This window comes from Poecilia reticulata, chromosome 11 (genome assembly GCF_904066995.2).
Source record: "Poecilia reticulata chromosome 11, P_reticulata-male-v2, whole genome shotgun sequence".
Lineage (NCBI taxonomy): Eukaryota > Metazoa > Chordata > Actinopteri > Cyprinodontiformes > Poeciliidae > Poecilia > Poecilia reticulata.
Genome location: NC_088840.1, coordinates 3,243,014 through 3,260,806, shown reverse-complemented (window position 1 = coordinate 3,260,806; position 17,793 = coordinate 3,243,014). Strand labels below are relative to the sequence as shown.

General features: G+C 40.3%; 1 protein-coding gene across 2 annotated transcripts in view; it reads left to right on the top strand.

Moving 5' to 3' along the window:
* Window positions 1-11,078, top strand: part of pkib (protein kinase (cAMP-dependent, catalytic) inhibitor beta) — a 33,441-nt gene extending 22,363 nt beyond the window's left edge. For both annotated transcript variants that reach the window (XM_008421314.3, XM_008421313.3), the window contains exons 2-3: window positions 7,869-8,020; window positions 8,918-11,078. In XM_008421314.3, the coding sequence (XP_008419536.1) occupies window positions 7,879-8,020; window positions 8,918-9,000 (225 nt within the window). In that variant the 5' untranslated portion in view covers window positions 7,869-7,878 and the 3' untranslated portion in view covers window positions 9,001-11,078. The remainder of the gene's footprint in view (window positions 1-7,868; window positions 8,021-8,917) is intronic.
* The last annotated feature ends 6,715 nt before the right edge of the window (window positions 11,079-17,793 follow it).

The window sequence follows — 17,793 nt, the reverse complement described above, 5'->3', positions numbered from 1 at the left end:
TTAGCTGGTCATAAGGCGTTGAGGCTTTCCTCTGCCTACACCTCCCAGAATGCCATGCACTTCTGGACTCTAGTGAAATTATCAAAATGTTACCAGACATGTTTTCTATTGATATTGGACAAAGACAGTCACAGTTGTGGTGGTAACGTGACAAATTGTGAAAAACTTTAAAAACACTTCCCACAAAGCAGTTTGCATGTTTTTGGGCTGTAAGAGAAAACTCGAACACCCAGAGAAAAATTTAACACAGCCGGGTTATTATACATTTCACCACCTAAATATTGTTTTACATTAGTCTATTTATAGTGTAAGTTCTTTGTGAGTTTTTTTTTTTTTGAACTTTTTATTTTCAATCCACATTAAAGACATCAAGAATACAAAGACCAGGAACATAATAATAATATTACAAACCAAATTTAAAAAGTACATGAGAGGGAAAAGAGAAAAAAAAAAAAAAAAAAAAAAAAAAAAGGAAGTAGGTGTCGAGGTTACATTATGAGTTTAGATATAGTCATCCATCTTGTTTCAAAAGGTCTCCATCTTAAGTTGTAGTCGTGATGTTGTTTTTTCCATTATATAGACTTGTTTAATCCTCTCTCGCCACTGTGTAATGGTGGGAGGCTTTGGCCTTAACCAATTATACGTTATACACTTTTTAGCAATCAGAAGCAAAACTCTGATCAGGTACTTTTTCTCTTTATTGATCATGTCAGGGGGTATTATTCCTAATATATAGACAGATATATCCAGATCCAGTTGAATGCCCACAATACTTTTTATATCTGTTTGGACATTTTTCCAGAACTCGACCACCTTCGGGCAATCCCAGAATATATGAGTAAAATCCCCCACCTTTCCACAGTTTCTCCAACAAAGCTGGGATGTTTTAGCATATTTAGATGTGATGATTGGAGAGTTAAAGAAACGCATCTTAACCTTCCAATCAAACTCCCTCCATGTCGGACTATTAGTTAATTTGTGTCCAGAGCTAAATGTTTCTTCCCAATCCTCGTCTGCTATTATTATGTTAGCCTCCAATTCCCATTTCTCCTTAATTTCTTTGTTGTTTACATTAGATTCATATTGCAGGCCTTTGTATATTTTTGATATGAGACCTTTTTTAGAATCACCTTTTGCTATTGATAATAGAATCTCTTCCGTCTTTGTCATGTCTGCTGAAAGTTTCTGCCATTCACTATGATTCTGGATATAATGTCTAATTTGTAGAAATCTATAAAAATCAGTTTTTTGTAGACTAAATTCCTTTCGAATTTGTTCAAAAGATTTCATTGTTGACCCTTTAAAGAGCTGTGCCATAAATACCAGTCCTCCTTTTGTCCATTTTTCAAACCCTGCATCCATAGAAGCTGGGGTAAAATCTGGAATCTTAGCTATTTTTAAAATTTTTGATATAGAGTCAGGAAGGTTAAATTTCTTTGTTATTCCTGACCAGATTTTAATTGTTTCCTTAACCCAATAGTTTTTAATCTTAAGATTTCTTTGAACCATCTTTGTTGTAAAGGGCAGTGTATCTAGGGACATTTTTGGGCAGGCTCTTTGCTCCATATCTACCCATATTGTCTCATGATCCTTTGCTAACCATAGAGCTATGGCTCTCAAATGAGCAGCCCAGTAATAGTTCTTTAATTCAGGTAAACCCAACCCTCCATTACTCTTTGAGGACTTAAGTATTTTAAGTTTAATTCTTACCTTTTTATTTTGCCATACAAACCTTGATATTCTTTTATCCAACTCTTTGAAAAAGGAGTTGGGAATGGAGACTGGGAGTGACTGGAATACAAATAGTAGTCTTGGTAAGATATTCATCCTGATTGTTTCTACCCTTCCCCCAAGGGTTAGTGGTAGAATCTCCCATCTTTCTAGGTCTGTTATAATCTCGCTCTTCAGTTTCTCATAGTTTGCTTTGAATAATTGTGAAATTTGAGGTGTGATAATTATACCTAAGTATCTAAATCCTTTATTGGTCCATTTGAACTTTACTTTTTCTTTTAGCTGCATTGGGCATTCACCTGATAACATCATTGCTACCGACTTACTTTCATTAGTTTTATATCCGGAAATATTCCCATACTCTTTGAGGCTCTCTAGTAGAGCTGGCACTGATTGGAGTGGTTCTGTTAAGAGTACTAATATATCATCAGCAAACAATGATATTTTATGTTCCACCCCTCCTTCATCTTTTATTCCCTGTATTTGTTTATTCTGTCTTATTGTTTCTGCTATTGGTTCAATATTAACCGCGAATAGTAGAGGACTCAGACAGTCTCCCTGTCTGACTCCTCTCTTAAGATCGAAGAATTCTGAACAATAGCCATTAATTCGAATTTGGGATTTTGGATTTTTATAAATTATTTTCACCCAATCAACAAATTGTTGTGAAAATCCAAATCTTAGTAGTGTCTGATATAGAAAGCTCCATTTTACCCTGTCGAAAGCCTTTTGGGCATCCAAGCTAATCAAGAGGGAGGGTTGTACTCTAAATTTTGTATATGATATTACGTTTAGTGTCCTTCTAATGTTGTTTGCTCCCTGTCTGCTCGGAATAAATCCTGTTTGGTCTGGGTTGATCAATTTAGCTATATGTTTTTGCATTCTTTCTGCCATTATACTTGATAATATTTTTAGATCATTGCATAATAAACTCACGGGTCTATATCCTTCACACATAGTTGGGTCTTTGCCCTCTTTATAGATTACGGATATAATGGCTTCAGACCATGTTTTGGGGGGGTCGCCTGTCATTAGTGCATAGTTAAACACCTTACATAATACTGGTGTTAGTTCTTCTTTAAATGTTTTGTAAAACTCCCCTGGCAGTCCGTCTGTCCCCGGGGATTTATTGTTTTTGAGTTTCTTAATAACGTTCAGAATTTCCTGTGAGGTTATAGGTCGGGTCATTTCTAGCGACTCTTCTTGTGACAAAGTTGGGAGGCTAATTCTTTCAAAAAAAGAGGATGTTTCATCATCCTGAGTATTTCTGTCCGAATCATCATATAGCTTTTTATAATAGTCTGCGAATGCTTCAGCTATTTCTTTGGGTTGTGTTTTAGTCTGCATATTTGATGGGTGTTTTATTTTGGGGACGTGTCTATTTGCTTGGGCTTTCCTAAGTTGAAATGCCAAGAGGCGACTCGCCCTGTTGCCCATTTCATAATATCTTTGATTTGTAAAGCGTAGAGCACCTTCTGCTTTAACCGTTAGTATCTCCTCTAGCTTGTCTTTTGTCTTTTTAAGCTCTCCTATTACATTTTTATTTCCTAGTTTGTGCTCCCTTTCCAGATCTTTGATCTTATTTTCCAACTCTTTTTGTTCTTTCATTCTAGCTTTTTTCATTCTGGATGATATTTCTATCATTTTCCCTCTTATCACTGCTTTTCCTCCTTCCCATAATATTGTTGGTGAAACTTCCCCATTGTCATTTATTTCAAAGTATTCCTTAAGTGACTCCTTGATTTCTTTGACCGTATTTTCATTGGACATGACTGAAACATTCAATCTCCAATATCTGAAACAGGGTTCCTTATTTATGTTTAAAGTTAACCATATAGGTGCATGGTCACTTATAGTTATATTTTCTATATTACATTTTAAGATCTTGTGTATATGTAGCTGAGATATATATAGATAATCAATTCGGGAATAGCTTTTGTGTGGGTTTGAGTAAAAAGTGTAATCTCTTTTTTGGGGGTTGATATTTCTCCAAGCATCAACAAGACCAAGCTCTTTAGTAATATTATTCCACATTCTAGATTTTGTTGCTTGTGGCCCGTAATCAGAGGGATATCTATCTAGTATATTGTTTTGAACCATATTAAAGTCTCCCCCCATCAGTATTATTCCATTTGCGTCATTAGTTATTATATTGACTAGTTGTTTCAGAAAACCATCTTTCTCCTCATTTGGGAAATATACATTTATTAATGAAATTGTCATATCACCGATTCGTCCTACAATCATTACATATCTTCCTTCTTTATCCTTGATTTCTTTTTCAACTTCAAATAATATCCCTTTTTTGATTAAAATTGCTACCCCCCTCCTTTTTCCAAATGAAGCATAGAATACCTGACCCACCCAATCCCTTTTCAACTTTTTGTGTTCGTGCTCAGTTAGGTGCGTCTCCTGTAATAAAGCTATTGAGCCCTGTAAGTTTTTTAGTTGAGTCAGAATCTTCTTTCGTTTAATAGGGTGGTTTAGGCCATGAACATTATAAGATACTATATTTAGCCCATTCATATTACTACCATATCTGGGGCTGTGCTGTACCTGACACCTCTTTGACAAGAAAAACATGCTACACAGGACAAAACCTTAACCAAAAATGAAAAACGGAAACATAATATAAACACACTTATTGGAACAAGAACCCAAAAACACTGACTGGAACATGAACAAACGTCTTCCAAGAATCCCCCCATCAGAGAGCTGTGGCCTTCTCTCCGATGAACAAGCACTATGTGCATCCACAACTTTCTAGTAGTTGTCTAAAGCCCTAAAGACTAAAACTCCTCAGTCTTACACTCTAGTGAACACGATTTTCTCGTAATCTAATGTTGTTTTGTAACTAGCGTTTTTTTTTTTTTTTTTTTTTATGTTTACGAAAACTGATATCACACTCAATTCTTTGCAAATTATGACAATTACTCTCTCTATAGAGATGCATATATCTACTTACTTATTTTCACCATTGTCACAGTCTCTACTGATTTCTCACTCCAGGAGTGCCCTCAGATCCGCCTCTGTGATCTCCGACTGTCTCTTTTTGCCCCCGTGTCTGGTCCCCTTTGCCGTCTCCGTCATCACGTGGTGGATTCTCTCCATTCTGTCCTCCTTCACCTTGATGCCCATCTCCTTCAGCATAGGCGCCGCTTCTTCCACTGAGTTGAATATCTTTGTTCCCGTGTCCAGAAACACTTTGAGTTGGGCCGGATAGGGGGACTGCGCCTTCACATTCCTCTCCTTAAGCTGTTTGATGACTTCTCTCACCTGCTTCCTTTTCTTTTGGACCTCTGTTGTGTAGTCTTGGTTGAAATAGACAGTTTGTCCTTCGTAGCAGATCTTCTGTTTCCAGGCCTGCTTTATCACTTGTTCCTTCGTTTTATAGTCCAAGAAGCGTACGATGATCGCTCTCGGGGGGGCCGAGCTGTCCTTTGGTTTAGTCACCAGTGAGCGGTGAGCTCTTTCAATACACAAGTCCATCCCGGCTGCGATTTGAATCTGAGATTTAATAAATTGTGTAATGAAGTCGATGGTGTCGTTTTTTTCTGCTCCCTCGGGAATGCCATGGATTCTTATGTTATTGCGCCTCATCCTCGACTCCAGGTCATTGCATTTCTCTGATAGCTTAGTAGTTTCCCGAAGCAAAAATGTCGCCGCCCGCTCCATCCGCGTCATCCTGTCTTCGTTGTTTCCCAATCTCTCCTCCATGTCATTTACCTTCTGTTCCAGGGACGTTGTCCTGACCATAAGCTCCCCAATGCTCCCCTCGAGTCGAGTTAGTGCTTTCTTGTTGTCCGATACCGCTTCCGCGTGTTCTCTTCGCAGCCCTCGTAGCTCGAAAAGTATGGCCGAGTCACGGTCCTCTTTCGGCGGGTCTGAGTACTCCGCTTCATGGCTCTGTGCTTTCGCCATTCCGGTACTCTTCTCTTTTGCGCTTTTCTCTTCTGTATTTTTTCCTTTCTTAACCATATTTTCCATGAGTGTTCTATATTACTTTAAGAGCGAATTTTCTTTATGTTTTATCGTTTTTACCTTGTTTAAACGCTAGTTTTAATCGTGTTCTGTAGAGCAATCTTTTCTCCTGCCTTTTACAACATGGCGCCACCCGGAACACTCTTTGTGAGTTTTTAACGTAACCAAACAGAAATTCTGGAGGAAGTCATTCTGTTCTGCTTTAGGCTAGCAGCCTGCGACCATTTTTGTTTTTCATGGACTTCAAGATTGCTTGTGTGACAATGTGTGAGCTCATGGCTGTAAATATACATAAACTCACATGGTGTTCATTTGTTTTAAAAGTAAAATGTGTTTTTCCCACAGAATGATGTAGTTATTTAAACACAAATAACTACATCAAAGACAGTGATGGGAGAAGTGAAAAGTGTGATAGCAGAAAACGGATTTGAGTCATGTGTTTACCTGCCAGTGGTCCTTTTTTCCGTATTGTTGCCATAGCAACAGCAGATTCTTGTGTTTGTGTGTGCTCCTCTGGGCTCCAGTGTGAGTGTGTTTGAGACAGGGGATGTAATTCTGCCTGTCACCAGAGCAGCCCAGAGCCGACTCCTCAACTGCTGGTTGCCAAGAGACCAGACAGACACATCCTCCGCCTCTTCAATGAGAAACCCGTTTTCACTAGATTCCTAAAACCTCAAACAGACTAGGGTTTTATTTATTTTCAGGCAAATTTCTACATGAATATGTCTGTTTGAATCTCATGAATATGGGCCAGGTCAGAATCTCTGACATGAAAGAAAGTAGCTCTGCTAGCTAGATCAGATAAAATGTACTTTAAATAAACTTTTTACAGCCATATTAATCCTTAGGTGTTTTTGTTTTTACATTGCATAGCTATAGGAACGTGATGGACAGGCTTTTTTAACCTTTCCCTCCCTGTCAGCCTGTTATAGCTCTGGCTGAAGTGAATGTTATAATTATTAAACACAGATAGCTCTTATGCTGTTAATAGAGAAGTACTGTTCTAGCTGCTGATACTCGTTGGTTAAGCAAAGCTAACAATGTCATGTGTGCTATAAAAGAGTTGAACCCAAAATTATTCAGACCTCTGACAGATTTTGGATTTTTGTTGATGCAAGACATTTGTCTTTGATACAGATGTGTATCAAAATATGATAAAATATGCAACATAAGTTCTTTTTTTCTATCTGATTTTATTTACGTTTTATTCAAAATGTTTTGTCCAAAATTATTTATAACATTCTCAACAATCAACTGGAAATTCTTTTTTGATATTATATTGACAGAACCACCTCATGTGTGTGTTTCCATTGGTAATATGAGGATTTATCTTTGAGACTGGAACACCAGCTTGCCATCACCCTAATCTCTAACTCCCTCCACAAATTCACCATATTCACATTGGGATTGTGTCTGGCCTACTTCAAAATAATACGAACGAGTCAGAAAAACTCGTTTCAGTGTAAACTTTATGTTTCAGTGAAAGGATTTTTTGAAACATAAATCTGTGGATACTGTTGTTTCATTTACATTGATACATATTACGGGACTGGGCAGTGCCTATCAGACACTGTAGTGAGGTGCACTTGCAGGTGCTATTACTATGCATTCTGTTGCAAAAATGTCTGTAGCACTGTTAATTTTTAGCCCATTTCTATAAAATATATCTTACTTTAAAACTGAGAAAAGTGTGGATGTTTCAATATGTGAAATACATCTTCTTCTACCTAGACATAAATCTATAAACAGTTTGTTTTCTGTCAGTTCTGTTAAGATGTAAGAGAAGACTAAACAAATTTCACCTTTGTATTAGGCAATTAGTTTAATTTTACACAACTGCCACTGTAGTAGCCACAGTTTGTAACATACTTTATTAGTCTACATTAGTCTACACCTTTTGTTACTACAGAAGGTGGAAAGTACAGAAAAAGAGCAGCAGAAATGCAAAACAAGAGAGTAAAAACTTTAATTATTTCTTATGTGCAGCCAGTTCATAATCGTTTCATCTGAAGACGGTTCTTGGTCTTTACATTTAGAAAGAGTAATTTATTAGTAATTTAGCTTTTACTTTATAACATATCAGTTCTGCTTGCTTTTCAAATGACAATCTGTGCTGTGGTGTAACATTGCAGTGTGTGTTTCTTTTTCTCATACAGTGAGCCTGTGATGACGGAGGTGGAGCCTGTACTGGACTTTGCCTCCTCAGGGCGCTCTGGGAGGAGAAATGCTCTTCCGGACATCCTCGGATCTCCAGCAGGAGTGAACCCCGGCGACCTGCCTCTGAAACTGGCCGAGCTCTCTCTCGAAGGTTTAAAAACTTTCTTTTGCCTTCCTGGTTTATTTTCTTCAATTCAACTCTAAAACTTTCTGCAGATTTTGAAAATGTTTGGTTTTAATAATCTCCTCCTAATGAATCAGGAAAACAAAATCTATGATTACATGAGTCAGTTCCCTCCACAAAGTCAGACATTTTTCGTGTCTTTTCGGGGTTTGCAGCAAACAAATGCATGTGAAAACAGTCTGATTCTAACAGCACTTTCAAGAGTTCAGAGTCACACTCCCTAACGCTGAGTGTCACTCATTATACTTCATCTCCTCATTTTCATCCCACTTAAAATCTGTTGTCTCTGTGAGCCTTAATTTCCCAAAATTAAGAGAAACACATTGAACTATTGTTTATTAGGAACGGCACCACAAGGCATTTGAGTTTAGCAGACCCTAATGACTGGCACAGGGTCTGTATACCTTTATATATCTATACCTGCTTATTGGTGATACGACTGATATATTAAAATAGACGACCACATAAAAACGCCTATGATGTCATGTACTCTTAAAAAGCCTCTTTAGACCTTTGGAAGAGAAGCAGGCAGACAGCATCACAACTGCACCACCATACCTGACAGGGGCGAGTGACTAAACGTAGTGGGAAATGGGTCGTGTCATATTTATACCCCAGGAAAACAGAAACTCTCTAATTAGAAGCTCCTCGTAACCCTGATCAGTTCAATAAAGTCAGAGAATTATGTCTGTTAAATTGATTTCCTGAGAGCTATCAGTTGTCTAGCTACCATTAACTTTGGTAAGATGGCTATTTCTTGTCACGTATTATTAACAGTGCTCATTTTAATGTACACGTTAACACTGGAATTTGTCAGGTATCTATGTTTTTCCTCGTAAAGTCCAGTTTTCACTGTGTTCGCAGATGGCCCGGGAGGAGCTCAGTCACCCACGGCGGAGGAGACCCCCGCGCCACCGGAGGGCTCGGAGGAGAAAAACGGATCGTAGTCGCTTGTTCATTAACTTCCCTGAGGACGATGCAGAGGTCAGCTGAGCGGAGCGAGGCGAGGAGCGACCTGTGGAAGAGCGAGCGACGATCCGCGGAGAGTTTGCCTGTGTTGCGGAGCAGCAGAACCACAGGGGGGGAGGGAGACAGAGGGACTCCCGAGAGGACCGATGCCTGGAGCTTTGTGCTGGTTAACACTTCGCACTATATGAAAAGGTTCAGATGACACTCGGCTGGTGTTTATCTGTTCAAAGGTGACTCGTACAAACCGCTGAGAACACAACCCGGAGAATCAAAGGGACAGTAAAAGATTGCACACTGTACAGGACTATTTTTGTATGATTTATTTAAAACTAAGGAACCTGTTGCTGTAATTTCTCCTGATTTACTGATTTAATTTGTTGTCATGCTGTGAGTTTTTCCAGCTTTCACAGGATTTGGAGTTTGACAGATTTGAACCTTTGTCACCCATTTGAGTACAACCTGATGGTAACTAACCAGAGTGAAATAAGGAACTATTTTGGTTGTTTCACAAAGATATGCTGTAACATTTAGGGTATTTTCACACCTAATAGTCCTGTAGACTCAGTTTGACTGCAACATTTGTTTCAATTGTAGCTGCTGTACTTCTCTTTCACACAGCACTGTGTAAAACCAACCAAATACTTTGAAAAACTTGTTCCTCTCCTCGCCTGCGGGGGCGCTGCACCAAGAGCAACTGAAGGAAATGACACAAAACCCACTGAGTGCAGCTTCCTTCTTAAGGAAATGTAAACATAAATGGAGTGGCATCAGATTCTAGCGGTTGTGGAATTTCTCTTTTGTCTTTGTAAAAGACCACAAACCGTTTCTCCTGTTAGAGCTACACTCATGCGTTTCTTTTAGTTGTATTTACCCAAAATACCCTGCGCTGTAGTCCACTTCCAGTCTCTGGTCCGCTTGGTGCTTGCACCAGAATTCGCTTCAACCGAACCCAGACCAAGGTTTTTGTAGGCGGGCCAGAGTTCACTTTTTAGTTTGGTTACACATTCACACATCCCCAACTGAACTGGAGTTGGATTAAAGAGGACTGAACATTTCTGGTGTGAATGCACCCTAAATAGGGATAATCTGCTGTATGTATTCAGACCTGAAGCTGGGCTGCAATTGTACAGTTTCTACCTGTTAGACTGTTTCAAGTCAGAAACAATTTAGCTGACCATGCAATGAGGTGTGAGTGCTTTGGGGGTAAAAATCCAGTGTGGTTCCACATCTTGAGACATTCCTCTAGAGAACTGTGTTCTACTGCCACTGATGCCCCAAACTCTTTTATAGCACTGCTGATATAATAGTTATTTCAAATTTCTTCAGAATTTTGACGAAGGCTGCTGAATTTTCCAAATGTATAAAAGTTTGTGCCTAGTGGCAACTTCGCTGTAAAGTACTGTTATCTAATTACTTTGGGCTACTGATATTTCCTCAGATTTAATTGGCGGTCCATGTTTACTACTGTGGGACGTGTGGACCTGTTAGCTGTTTCTTCATCCAGACTCCGGCATATGCCCGCTGCAAACAACGTGTTGTCCCCGCAGGGAGAGCGCTGGCCGTCTGCCTCTCCAACCAGAGGAAAGTCTGTTCGCGGTTATCAACACATGAGCGCGAGCTGTGAATTGGCCGCGGGACTGAGCGCCACAAACAGACACGGAGTCCCGCCTCGTGAGCTAGCAGCTAGGCTACTGTATATAAACCGTACTGTAGTGTAACACGTCATACGTCGCTGCGTGTGTGTGCTTACCAGACCGTACCCACAAAGAAACGCTGTTGTGTAATTGTGTCTATTGGGGCGTGTGTTACCGGTGGCTGTGTGTGTGTGTGTGTGTGTGTGTGTCTGAGTGGACGTTTTCTCACTAATGCAACAAGGTAAGCCCTGTGCTCCCATTCAGATGCTGAGTTCGACTGAGATGGTTCCCACTGGAACCGTCTCAAGGAACCAGACGTGTATGTTGTTTAGTGGTGCATATGTCTGACTTAGCTGGACTGAATCCATGTTGATTCTATCTGGTGGTGAAAATTGCCATAATAAACCCACAGGCTTTATGTATTCCTTTGTGTGTGTAATATTTCTCTGGTGGGATTTAGTTTTTTCTTTCTTTGCTTTACTTTACTGATCCAGATTCGAAAATTCAATATTTATCCCAAAGGGGAATTAACTCCTGTCATTCAAGTATCTTCAGAGAGTTGTTGTGGACAGGAAGGAACTCCAGTAGCAGTCAGTCTTTCAACGAATTTGAATAAGCCTCAGACTCTTGTTGTCTCATGACCATCATGACATTGTAAAGGCTCATGTGGGCAGCAAGGGCCATGTTTTACAGTAATATGTCTGGGATATAGGTCTGTCATGGTAATAAAGTTTACTGGACACTGAATTCTCCAGTAATTGATAAATGAGAATATTGTTGTTTTGAGGCCATCCATCCGTCTTCTTTACACCCTTGTCCCTTAATTCGGTCGGGAGGGTTTCTGGTGCCCATCTCCAGCTAACGTTCCGGGCAAGAGGCGGGGTCACCCTGGACAGGTCGCAAGTCTGTCACAGGGCAACGCAGTACAAACAATCATGCACACACACTCACACCTAGGGACAATTTGGAGAGGCCAGTTAACCTGACAGTCATGTTTTTGGACTGTGGGAGGAAACCGGAGTACCCGGAGAAAACCCACGCATGCACAGGGAGAACATGCAAACTCCATGCAGAAAGACCGGGCCGGGAATCGAACCCAGAACCTTCCTGCAAGGCAACAGCTCTACCAACTGCGCCACTGTGCAGCCCTGTTTTGAGGCCATTTACAATAAATATATTAATAATCGAGTTAAATGTATTTGCATGGCCCATTTCAACAACGTGTTTTAATTAATAATTAATGGAATTATAATGTAAGTTTGTCCTCTCAAAGACAAACATTAATTTTGTAAAGAGACAACACTGAACTGGAAGATATTTTAAATATCCAAAATAAAAACAATGAAGTAAATGGAATTGTGGGATATGGAGAAACTTGTCAAAGATAAAACTAAATAAGGCCTCAGGATGTCAATGTCAAGTTTGAACATAATTACAACTGTTTCAATCTAATGTTCCAGTTAGGGAAATTTTTAAATAGATCAGTTAAAGTCCTCCAGATCTCTCTTCAACTTCTAGGTTTTCTCAGTAGACTTGTAGATACTTTAACTACCAATAAGAAAATGGAATTCACATTGCTGCACTTTCAAAGTTTATTTTGGAACAATCCGTAATGACAAGAATCGTGCCTTTAGTTATCAAAAAATTTTAATTTGCTACATTTTGTTTGTAGAACGTTGTAAACGTAGGGGCTTGGGGTCACTCATTTTCTTAATTTGCTTCTCCGGTTTCAGAGGACGTTGACATTTTTTAAATGTTCCACAGCGGCAGCAGCGCCTCCTGCTGCTGTGGAACATGACTGCAGGCTGCCCACACAATGAGGACAAACTGAAAAGATCCACCGGGCAGAGAGTTTAACTGTAGATTAGGATGAGGAGGTGGAAAGTAATCCAGACTTTCCCATGTTAGGTGTCATAAAAACAGGATAGCATTTCAAGGATGGCATGACGACTGCACCGCTCTGCACCTGCCCGTTACATAATGCTGCAGTTCGTGCTGCCGTGCAGCAGATGGCGGCATTCCCCGCATCATCCTTCAGCCTGATGCCTCCACAAAGATGGGAGGATTTCTTCTATCTGTGGAGCAAACAAAATGACGGAAATTCTATTTCGGCTCTAATTTGGGCAAAAAATTAATAATTTTTTTTTTTAAAAAGCAGAGTTTTGGATGGATGGTTTTGGATGGACATGTAAAAGCTCATCTTCAGACAGCGGTTTGAAGGTGTCAGGTTGACACTTCTGCTCAAGTCCTTTATGTCCTTCTAGTCAGTGAGGAGGCAGAGTCGGACACACCCAGACTGGTTATTTTTCATAGGTCAGCCTCAACCTGTGGAGGAGGTCTGTGTTTGTGTGTGTTTGTGTGTGTTTCGATTGTGCATCCAGAGCCCTTCTGCTTCTTTGCAGTCAGAGACACAGGGCTCAGATGTTTTAGACACTGATGCTCTACTACTCATTAAATATGTAACAAATGTTCCTCCTGCACATGGCAGCATGATCTTAATAACTCTGGCATCCAGATTTTGTTCTTGCTTAAATATCTTCCTTTGTCTGCAGCCTCAGACATCCTCCTCCCTGTAGCTCTGAGGTGGCTCCCTACACCCTCCTGCTACGACGTAACTTGTTGCCAGGGCAACCTGGCCTTGTGAGAAGCTCGGACCTTGTTTCATTACACTGTCACAAGGAATCGGTTTAAGGACTTTTGCCTGCAAAAAAAAAAAAGAGTGCTTTAAGTATTTGCATTTCATGCTAGCTCGTAGTTCGCAAAGCTTCCACCCTGCAGCTTTTCACCATGAGAGACGATAAGGAGATGACAACATGTCAGGCTTGATCTTCCAACCAGAACCTAAAAATAGCTGTAAACAGTTAGGCTTTTGCTATTCATACATGACTTTGCAAAAAGTTCTCAATAATGCAGCAGAGCAGACAGCTGCCTCTTGCTACATAATTGAAGAACACAACATCAGCGGTCAGCTGTTGGCTTTCCTCAAGGAAATCTCTAATTGCCTGTGGTTCCTCTCACAAGCAGATTAGAGCCAAACCCTTCCTCATCAATCGAAGCTAAATGAATGAAGAGCAGGAATGGCCTTAGAGCCTCTCACGTATCGCTCTCTCCGTTCAACTGAGCTGAAGAGCAATGATGGTTCTGTGGAGGAGACAAAGAGTTGCAAAGACAGAAAGAAAGACAAAGATGAGACAGGCACTGAGGCCATGCAGACACAGGACACAGGCAGGCGGCCCAGCCAACGAAGGATTTCACGTGGAAGCCAACGTGCCGAATCTAACATGAGAAAACCAGGCAGCAGAAAAAAATAGATGCCAGACATGAGAGGGAGAAAATAGGAGGGAATGTGGAGGGTGGAGCATGGTATGGCCACACTTCTTATCGAGGCAACATTCTGTGTTTCTTTGTCATTCATCAAAATGGGAAAAATGGAGCGACACATCAATAGTCGGGTTGGTGCTGCGTCTGCAGTGACGTGAAATGATGTGTCTGAAAGTGAAAAGAGAGCTGAGTTAAAAGACAAAGCTCTTGATTTACCAGTTGATTTACTTTCCTAGCCTCATCTATGGTCATGAGCTTTGGGTCATGACCAAAAGAATGAGATCTTAGGTACTAGCGGCCAAAACAAGTTTCATCACCAGGGTGTCTGAGCTCTCCCTTAGACATAAGGTGAGAAGCTCAGACTCGGAGTAGAGCCAATGCTTTTCCATATTGAAAGGAGCCAGTTGAGGTGGCTTGGGAATCTGGTGAGGTGTTCCAGACACATCCCTTTGGGAGGAGGTACTACGGAGGGACTACGTCTTTCTGCTGGCCTGGGAACGCCTGGGGATTCCCCAGAGGAGCTGGACCAAGTGGCTGGGGAGAAGGAGGACCAAAAGATTTTTATTGAAGACATGTTTGATGTCATGTTCAATAAATCACTGAAAGCTCCACACTAAACAAAGGAAAAATAAAAATATTCATGGCTGGGAATAAATGTTCGCAATATCACTGGATTAAAAATCAATTTCCAACTTTTCCGATTTGCCAAAAAAACAAATATTGAAATAGAAGGCTTTGTCCTAGACTGGTAAAAACCACCCCCTTGTTATATGCTTTGCTTTGCACAGAGTGTCTGGACTCGCATTTATTGAGAAACGATTACTTCCTGGAAGCATAGAGTCTGGAGAAGTTTAAAACTTTACCCGGTCGCTAACGATTGGATATGACGGTACCACTGCGAAGAAGGAAGTGCTGAGCTGAACGTGTCTGATAATGTTAATTCAATATTTGGAAGCATGGCCAATATGGACAAAACGACTTTGTTCACTTCCTCCGCTGTCATTGTTCAAATACAGGCAGAGTATAATTTTAAAACAGTGCAGAAAATCAACGTCATCATTCTTCTGTTCGCTCATTGGCCTGATAGATATTCTAACTACCAGAGAAGATCCAGGTCAAATGGAGAAATCTCTGACGGAGCATCTAAGGGAGATGAGTATTGAGCGGAATTATGGAGGAAGCCAATGGCCAGGCAGGTTTTAGAGAAGGAATGCTAAAAGTTAGCCAGCTGTCCTCACTGTCATCTCTGCTGAGAGGAGAATCTCTGTACAGCAGCTGTTGGAACCCACCTAATGGGAGTTCTATGGAAGGGAGGAAGCACCTGGCTAATCTGGCCCAGCTTGTTGGATGATTCTCCACTTTGAATCACTGTGAATCTAACTGGACCCAAACAACAAGAGCAATACTGCAATACTTAGCAGATCCTGCAAAGGAAAAACTGGAGATCCCAACAAAAACTGCATCTAAAAGCAAAGCAGAGAGAACACAAAAACAGCTTCACACCTGACTCATCAGGCCTGCTTCCAGTTGGCAGAACTTCTTGGTTCAGTATGAAGGAGATTGCGAGCATCGCTCTGCATCCTGCAAATTGGCTTAGGATTGGAAAAATGCACCAAGATAAGACAGAATGGTGGCCTCTTTTATAATCTTGCAATCATGTTCTTGAACAGAGTGGGTCTGAACACAAATAGGGTATGTCAGGAACAGTGTGAGTAGTTTGATACAACATAGACATGGCTGCTTTTAAGTTGGGTTCAGCTGCTAACAGCTTTACAGAAACATCTTCATCCTCCAGTCACAGATGGAGTCTGGGAAGCGTTTGGCCATGTGGCAGCAAGCAGCCAATTAGACAAGTGGAATTGTTTTGTTGTATTTTCTCTACATCATCCCTTAAAGTCACAGCAAGAGGAGAAGCAAGTGTAAACAAGGTGTAGATAATAATATCCCCCTGGCTAAGGGCTGCATTCCCAATCAAGGGTACCAATACATCATCGTCTCAGTTAATAAAAATGTGAAGAAGGTAATATCCAAAATATAATTGCTCCCCTTGTTAGATTGCAAATTAACTATTATGAACCACCAGTGGACACATACAGGTCTGATCACTTACAAAGTCTACTTCCTGACTGCAGGAAGTAGACTGAAAGATCTCAGTCTCAATCTTACCACGCTAGTATCGATCAGATACTGATACAGACTTGTTACAGATATTATCGATATCTTAGATCGATGCGCCCACCTCTAAAATGCATCATAGAGAATAGATGGAGGAGAATGTCTAACTTGTGAAAGAACAAAACAACAAGTGTTTACATTTAAAAAATGTAAACTTCTCACTTATGTAATAAACTGAATTCTGACATTAGTGACAAGTTTGATTGATTTACTTATATTTTACTTTGATTTAGAAACTGAGAAAAAGTTATTTTTTATTTTGTGAAATAATATATATGGATGTAAAATTTGGCCAAAATTGAAGTGAACAGCATACCTTGGTATTTATAATGACACCATGCTACCAAAATAAATTAACTTTAAATCAAAGTTAAATCAATTAATTTTGATTTAATTGGTTGCTGCAACTAATTAAATCCTGCCTCACAACTTAATTGATAATTTCATGTCATCTATTTACCAATGATTGTCATAAGATACTCAGCTATCCTTGTTCTGATTGTGTTTCATCATGATCAGAGCTGCAGGACCACAAGGACTAGATGGGTCCAGTTTCAGCTCAGGAAACCTTTTTAACTCCATTCTCTCATGCAGACAATAACCTGATTATTATAGCTGATAGCTTAATGGTTTATATGGGAGTGATGAAAGTCAGGCTAAAGCTGATGCTGGAGGTCCCAAAACCTCCTAGGTATAGAAAATATGCGGACTGTGGCAAGGCTATGGAAACAATCCAGTGCAGATTACTGCTGGCTGTGTGGTAATCTATGAGCAGACTGGTGATCAGTGACCCCTCTTGAGTAGAGTTAAGTAAGTAGAACCAAAGCATCATTCTAATCTCCTGTATTCAAAGGAGGAAGGAGACTGAGACTATAAGCAGTAAGTGGACTGGAACTAATGTTGTCAGGTTTTTCCTCCTCGTTTCTCTCTCTTTAGCGCGTTCCCTTCCTTTCTCCTGATTTCATTCTTTGTCCGGGCCTGGATCACAAGGCTGCCAACGCACACATGCTCCCACAACCAAACGTATGACATCATCTGAGCAGCAGTGGGGTGGAGACTGGCAGAGTAAGCCTTGCATCCCAAATGCACGCGCATACACACAGTGTGTCGTTCTATCTTCAAAAGAATTGCGTTGCCTTCCATTCATTTTTCATCATTTTTACAGCCTAACCCTAACTTTTACCTTAGACCTTAACCCATTACCATTCCACGCTAACTCTTAATCTAACCTAAACTCTATTCACACCTTAGTCCAAAATTGAACCCCTAACCCAAAACAACACTTCTTAGGGCCCGGGCTTTGGGACCATTGAGGGGTAGTTTGTTAGGAAAGTGAACCGTGCACTTTATCAAAAGTGAAGACCACACATACACACACATATTCTTGCACTTTCATCCAACTGAGGACTTTGAATTGACTTCCATTAATTTTAGTAACTGCATTTACACCTAACCCAGACATTTTACCTAACCCTAGCCCATAATTAGTCTATTCCTAACCTCAACTAAAACTTTATTCACACCATAACTCTAAGTCTAACTAGTAGACCAGTAGAACTGCAAATAAGGTGAGGACCAAGAGAAGGTCCCCACTTTCTACAAATGGCCTCAGTTTGTTGGTAGATGCTGTGAAACGGTCCT